Source organism: Cebus imitator, unplaced genomic scaffold (genome assembly GCF_001604975.1).
Source record: "Cebus imitator isolate Cc_AM_T3 unplaced genomic scaffold, Cebus_imitator-1.0 Scaffold260, whole genome shotgun sequence".
In the NCBI taxonomy this organism is placed as follows: domain Eukaryota; kingdom Metazoa; phylum Chordata; class Mammalia; order Primates; family Cebidae; genus Cebus; species Cebus imitator.
Window position 1 is genome coordinate 657629 of NW_016107575.1, and position 7621 is coordinate 665249.

Genomic DNA, 7621 nt, shown 5'->3' on the forward strand with positions numbered 1-7621 from the left:
ATTAATGATAACAGATCAGCTGGGAAAAAAAATTGCAAAAAAAAAAAAAAAAAAATCTCATAATACTTTGACAAAATTTACAAATTTGTGTTGGGCCACATTCAAAGCCGTCCTGGGCAGCATGCGGCTTGCAGGCTGCTGGTTGGACAAGCTTGGTATAGCCCAAACTGTCCTGGGATAGTTCTGGTTTATGTCTTTTATCTCAGAATATTTATTAATAGCTTCTCAATAACTTATTCAGAGCCTTCTGGTTTGAATGATAAAGTTACCTGGTCATCCTCCTTGTAAGACCCTGATGTTACTCCCTTTTGCTCACTTCATTCCAGCCACACTGGCCTTTCTCCCACCTCAGGGCCTTTGCATCTGTGTTCCCTCAGCCTGAAGCACTCTTCTCTGAGATTGCTGGTTCACTTGTTCCCCTTTTTCTTCTTTCAGCTTTGCTTCAGTGCCATCCTATCAGAAAAGCCTTTCTGCTTATTCCGTATAAATACTACCTCTCTTTTCTCTTTCTTCACCCTACATAATACATCTTAAAATTTTTTTTTGAGACGAAGTTTTGCTCTGTTGTCCAGGCTGGAGTGCAGTGGCACGTTCTGGGCTCACTGCAACCTCCTCCTCCCAGGTTCAAGTGATTTTCCTGCTTCAGCCTTCCTAGCAGTTGGGATTACAAGGCACGTACCACCACACCCTGCTAAGTTTTTTTTGTATTTTTAGTAGAGACAGGGTTTCACTGTGTTGGCCAGGCTGGTCTTGAACTCATGACCTCAAGTGATCAGCCCACCTCGGCCTACCAAAGTGCTGGGATTACAGGCATGAGTCACCATGCCTGGTAATAGATGTTTTAAGTCACCTGACATGTCTTTATTTACTGCCTGCAAACCTGTATAGATCCCTTTCTGGAGCATAAGCGCTAAGTGTTCAGGAACTTATTTGCTACTTGCCCTCTCTTGGTACGTAGAACAGTGCAAAAAGACCTAGTAAATATTTTTTGAATGAATTATCTAGAATTTTTTGAAAGATGAATAAAGTTATACATTGGAAGAAATAGCATTCATAATAACTCAAAATGAGTGGTTAAACAAAAGATCATTTGATAAGCGTTTTATATTTTTTCCCCTCTGCTTCCTTTTGGAATTATTCTTTTTAACTGTGGAAATAGTTTGTTTTTTGAGAGAGGGTCTCACTCTGTCGCCTAGGCTGGAGTGTAGTAGTGCTAACACAGCTCACTGCAGCCTCAATCTCCCAGGCTCAAGCAGTCTTCCTCCCTCAGCCTCCTGAGTTGCTGGAACCACATCTGTGTGCCACCATATCCAGCTAATTAAAAAAATTTTTTTTGTAGATATGGGATCTTCCTATGTTGCCCAGGCTGGTCTTGAACTCCTGGGCTTAAGCAGTCCTCCCACCACAGTCTCCCAAAGTGCTGGGATTACAGACGCAGGCTACTGCGTCTGTGCCCAGCCAGAAGTAACTCTCTTTAAGTATGGCTAAAGCTATGTTCATGTCATATGCCTTTCTTTGACTATAATGTTGATATAAGCTGAATGCTTTTAAACATCCTTTATAACAAAGTAATCAGTTGAAGATAAGTTTACCCTATTTGTGAACTATCTCATCTGTATGATTTTGAACTTGCTGTATCAAATTATGAGCAAATCTCACATTCTTAAAGTGACTTAAACAGTTTTGGCTGGGTGTGGTGGTTCACGCCTGTAATCCAAGCACTGTGGAGGCCAAGGTGGGCGGATCACCTGAGGTCGGGAGTTCAAGACCAGCCTGACCAACATGGTGAAACCTTGTCTTAAAAAAAAAAAAAAAAAAGTTAAACAGTTTTATTGAGGTATAAAAAGATTTACTCCTAAGTCAGTGATTTTTTTTTTTTAAGCAAATGTAAAGCTGTGCAACTGTCACCATAATCCAGTTAAGAACATTTTCATCATTCTTAAAGTGACTCTTCTAACAAAGTTGTATGCCTCTGTTTTCCCTTGTTTTCCATCACATGTTTATGTCCTCTGCATGTCATTTCCACCCTCATCACATACCCCGACCCACCCCAAGTTAGTTTGTGACCTGGTGAAGGCTATAAAAGTGTCTTACCATCTGGGTTTTTTTTTTTTTTTTAATATTTTTATTTTGCCAGCACCTGGATTGTAAATCTTCTGGCTTTTCAGAATGTTTTTCCTTCTATACTTCTGTATACTCATTAGAAATATATTTTTTGCAATCTGAGTCAAGTTCTCAAAAATTATTTTTGCAAGTTTTCTTTCTCCCAAACTGTGTTCCTTGAATAGAGAAATGTCTTACTGTGTACGTTTTGTCTTGCTGTCTGTTACCCAGGCTGGAATGTGAACACAGCTCACTGTAGCCTTGAATTCCTGGGCTTGGGTATTCTTCACACCTCAGCCTCCCAAAGTGCTGGGATTATAGGTGTGAGCTACCACTCCTGGCCCTTGCTCTGTTTTGATTACAGTGCAACTAGGCACACATATTATGGACATTAAACACTTACTTCTCTGGTTATCTCAGCTTTCTAATTCAGAGGGAGTAATTAATTTATCCTGAACGGTATTCTTCCTCATCTCTTCCCTTCTGTCCAGGTCTGTCAGGCATATTTAATTTCTAGAGAATACAAAAAATGTTCAAAATAAAATCTTTAAATGAAATTCATAACACATCTAAATACAGTCCCTGGCATATAGTAGTGGTTCAAAAGTTGCTTTCACTTGAAGAACTATTTCTGATATAAATTTATACAATACTGATTGATCAAAAAAAAAATACTGATTGATCTCTGAGAATGATCAGTGTCTTGTTTTTTATGTTGTTTTGTTATTTTTATTAAGACAGAGTCTCACGCTGTTGCCCAGGCTGGACTGCAGTGGTATGGTCATAGCTCATTGCAGCAGCCTTGACCTCCCAGGCTCAAGTGATCCTCCCACCTCAGCTTCCTGAGTAGCTAGGACTACATGCATGTGCCACTGTGCCCAGCTAATTTTTGTATGTTTTATAGAGACAGTGTTTTGCCATGTTGCCTAGGCTGGTCTCGAAATCCTGAGCTCAAGCGATCCTCCTGCCTTAGCCTCCCAAAGTGTTGGGATTACAGGTGTGAGCCACGGTGCCTGGCTGAGAATTATTAGTGTTTTATTTTTGAATTCTAATATGTAGCTGTTAACACACCAGCAATTTAGTGTAGAGTTAGCTGACTTGCAATATAATTGTCATTAAGTAAGAATACTTAAAAAAGTTTCTCATTAAAGAATAGGCTTTAATAAATGAGAAATGTATTACTTACAAAGGTAAAAACAAAATCACATCTTGTCTGGTAGATCCAGGTCCAGAGAGCATCGCAGACATCGATCTCGCTCCATGTCACGTGAACGCAAGAGGAGAACTCGATCTAAATCTCGGGAGAAACGCCATCGCCACAGGTCCCGCTCCAGCAGCCGTAGCCGCAGCCGTAGCCACCAGAGAAGTCGGCACAGTTCTAGAGATAGGAGCAGAGAACGATCCAAGAGGAGGTATTGATGTGTCAATCAGAGGATATGGAGCTACCTTAATGTTTTAGAGTTGGTTATGTTTACTTATGTTACTTATGTTTAGAGTTTAGATTATTGGTTTGAAACTTTTGCATCTGGTAATATGTACACATTTGTGTGTTGGTATAAAACATTTTTCTGTGATTATATGGATAGTTTTGAAAGAATATACTTAATGAGCCAGAGCAAGAAATTGGAACCAATATGTGCAGAGGTTATTGCTTTTCTCTGCTTAGTATGTCTTGGAAAAAAAGTTCTTTACAGGTAAATAATTTTAAGTACCAATGCCCTTAGTATGTATCAGCAAATTAGGGGCTCTGAGAAGTCCCTTCATTAAAAGAGTTGTTTCGCTTTAATTTGAGCTGAGATGCTTTCTCAGAGCAGACACATTCTAGTATATTCTTGTTTAATCTGCACTATAAATATGTATTGTTATATACCTTTAGCTTGGCAGGGCAGACTCATAATCTTAAGGAAGTTTCAAGACCTTCTTGGTATAATGAAAAAATTCAAAAGGTGCAGACATAGGGTAAGGTATGTTTGAGGACTTGAATATCTATTAAGAATAGGCAAAGGATTATAATATGGTAGAGGAGTTTGGCACTCATAGTCTGTACAGATCAAACTCTCAGAACTTCTCAGGTCACATGATGGCCCTTAAACCAGGTAATTTCTGTGTAATGCAAGCCATGTTTAAAATTGCTTTTTTCTTGACAAGTATTCTTAAGTATATGTATGATAAACATTTTTTGAGTGCCTAGTACCTACTAGTCTTACATACTCTGTGGATTACTCCACATAAAATCTATAATAAAATCCATGGAAAGCTGTTAAAATCTTTCCCCCTTTTCTTTGACTCAACTTTCCATTCCCTGAAATTACTCACAAGCTGAGTTTGTTAATAGGCTCTCAAACAATATTTTATTTCTTATATTCTGGCCATGTTTTTAGTAGTCCTTAAGGTGGTTTTAATAATAATTGTATACATTCTGCTGTACTAGACTTAGAAAAACATAATAAAGATGTATAACATAGTTGAACAACTTTAAGTTGCTCTAAGAAGTTTCCTAAGTGAGGCTGGGCATGGTGTCTCACACCTGTAATCCCAGCACTTTGGGAGACTCAGGTGGGCAGATCACTTGCGATCAAGAGTTCAAGACCAGCCTGGCCACCCAACCGCATCTCTACTAAAATACATACATTAGCCGGGCATGGTGGCGCATGCCTGTAATCCCAGCTTCTCAGGAGGCTGAGGCAGGAGAATTGCTTGAACCTGAAGCAGAGGTTGCAGTGAGCCGAGATTGCATCACTGCACACCAGCCTGGATGACAGAGTAAGACTCCATCTCTCAAAATAAAAGGAAAAAAGGCTTCCTCTGTGAGTTAGAACACAGGACCAACATCTCTGACAATAATTAGACTGGCATGAGACTACCACATGTTATAAAGTTCTAAACTGCTTATCATAGAGTAAATGGTCCAAGAGTTTAGATGAGGCGTGTAACAGAGTAATCAAAAATGGCTTCAGATAGGCAATAAAATTTGAACAGGTAGAATCAGCTAGGAAAAAGATATTCCATATAGAGTGAATATCCTAGGCAAATGTGGAGAATGAGCAGGGAGTTTGTGAGGGACAGAGTGATTTGTAGGCCTCTTATCTCACACTCTTGAAACTGGATTTTGGGGTCTACTCTCAGTGCAGTGTTCAAAAATAAGCATTTTTTAAAAATTAACTGTTTTATCTGCACAATGAATTTTCAGAATTATCCTGCGAGGTGATGGAAGGTTTAGACATTTTCTTGTGTCAATCCGCCCAACTGTCGTTGTTGGTGTTGCTGAACTCTTAAATGTCTTTATTGGTGGTGGGTATGGGAAGGATGGGAGTGAAGTTCCCTCATCTGCGATTGTGTTATCTTAGTCCCTGATACTTCCTGCATTTATGAAGTTGTATAGGAAATTTTCCACCGTACTACATGATACCCCTCATATCTGAGATGTCAGCATGTTCATAAAGAGGATTATTTTTGTAAAATTATTAAAAGTTTTGCTTTTATCAAGCACTTTCTCATCTTTGAATTCAAATTATTCTCTTTTAAAGCATCATTCTTTGTTTTTACAAAAAATTATGAGATAATTGCTGTTAAAACCTACTTGGTATTACATACAACATCAAGTTATTGCTATATATTTGGGTTTAATTTTTCAAGGTAAAGGTTCTCATTTTAAAGCCTTTTATGTTTTGCTGTTGTCCTTTTCCTTCTCTGATATAAGTAGATTGCCTTTGTGACCTCTTCCTGGCAACAGTACCCTGTGTAAACGAGGACCATTTGCAGCTTTCTTTTTGCTCTGTTCAAACATGTTTAATGCAGACTTCAAAGTCGGACTTTGTAGTCTGACTTTGGGTTCATTGGTTTTGGCTAAGTAATTTATTATTTTTTTGAGAAGGAGTCTCACTCTGTTGCCCAGGCTGGAGGGTAGTGGCATGATCTTAGCTCATTGCAACCTCTGCCTCCTGGGAGCAATTCTCTTGCCTCGGTCTCCCAAGTAGCTGGAATTACAGGCCCATGCCACCATAACTGGCTAACTTTTGTATTTTCAGTAGAGACAGTGTTTTGTCTTGTTGGCCAAGCTGGTCTCGAACTCCTGACCTCAGGTAATCTACCCGCCTTGGCCTCCCTAAGTGCTGGGATTACAGGTGTGAGCCACTGCATCTGGTCTTGGCTAAGTAATTTAATTATCCCACCTGTCTTTCCCCATCTACTAAGTGGAGTTGGTAAGAATACCTGCTTTGAGATTATTGGTAGTTTGAGTAAAATAGTGTATGGAAGCCGCTTATGTTGGGACATAGTAGTTGATACTCATCTCATAGCTGTCTTTCAGTTATTATTACTGACTTTAGGACTGTTTAGCATCTAGTGTCCTTATTTTTAGGTATCATTTCTACTGTCTCTTTTCATATTTTATTCCAACAAAGGCTATGGATAGGGCTAGTGTAGACCTGAAATTACTAGTCTTGGCACTGTGTGATTTTTCTTTTTTGTTTGTTTGAAATGGAGTCTCACGCTGTCACCCAGTCTGGAGTACAGTGGTGCGATCTAGGCTCACTGCAGCCTCCGCCTCCCAGGTTCAAGCGATTCTCTTGCCTCAGCCTCCCGAGTAGCTGGGACTACAGGTGTGCACCACCATACTCAGCTAATTTTTTATATTTTAAGTACAGATGGGTTTCACTACGTTGGCCAGGCTGATCTTGAACTCCTGACCTCGAGTGATCTGCTCGCCTTGGCCTCCCAAAGTGCTGGTGTGAGCCACCACACTCAGCCTTTTTACATCATTTTTAAATTAAGTTTATTAAAACATTAAGTAGAATGCTGAAAGTTGATATTATTTTAGAACTTTTGTTTAACCCTCCTTAACTATATTTCTAAAACTGAACAGTCACATTTTTTATTTTTCTTAAAGTATTACTTATTCAGGTTCTTGGTAGTGCCTCAGATCCTAATTCTGAATATGACTGAAATGAGACAATTATGTGAAAGTACTGTGTCACCTGTAAAGAACCAAATAAATGTAATTTGTTGAATTCTAGATGTTGGAAGTATAGAAGATTCCATGTTCTGATTTCATAGTATGTTTGGTTTTCCTTTTGATTGTTACTTACCTTTCTTTTTGAAGTTGGGTATGGGAATGGAGGGGGTAGTAAACAGTTAATGGCTAATCAAGATTTATTAGTGTGAGCATCTTTGTCTTATTTCCCTCTTGTTGGTTGAATAAGCTAACTCAAGATGAGTAGATTTTAAAAATAAAGTGGTTATTTAAATCCATATTACTAATAATTGAGTAGTAATCTTACCTAAGTCAGGTGTTGGCAGACTGTTGCCGATAGGCCAAATCTGGCCGGTAGCCTGTACAACCAGCAAGCTATGGATGGTTTTTACATTCTAAAAAGAAAAGGAAGAACACTGCCACAGAGATTGCATGGACCCGCAGCACCCCAGATATTCACCATCTGGCCTCTGTTCTAAGTCATTTAAAATTTAAATAATACCCTTCACCTTTTTTTTTTTTTTTTTTTTTTTTTTTTTTTTTTTT

The 7621-nt window shown here is 38.9% G+C and overlaps 1 protein-coding gene across 11 annotated transcripts in view; it reads left to right on the plus strand.

Annotated features, from left to right (window-relative positions):
• Positions 1–7621, plus strand: part of LOC108283404 (putative RNA-binding protein Luc7-like 2) — a 66417-nt gene that overhangs the window by 56845 nt on the left and 1951 nt on the right. For all 11 annotated transcript variants that reach the window (XM_017499742.2, XM_037728255.1, XM_017499741.2 and 8 more), the window contains one exon: positions 3324–3515. In XM_017499742.2, the coding sequence (XP_017355231.1) occupies positions 3324–3515 (192 nt within the window). The remainder of the gene's footprint in view (positions 1–3323; positions 3516–7621) is intronic.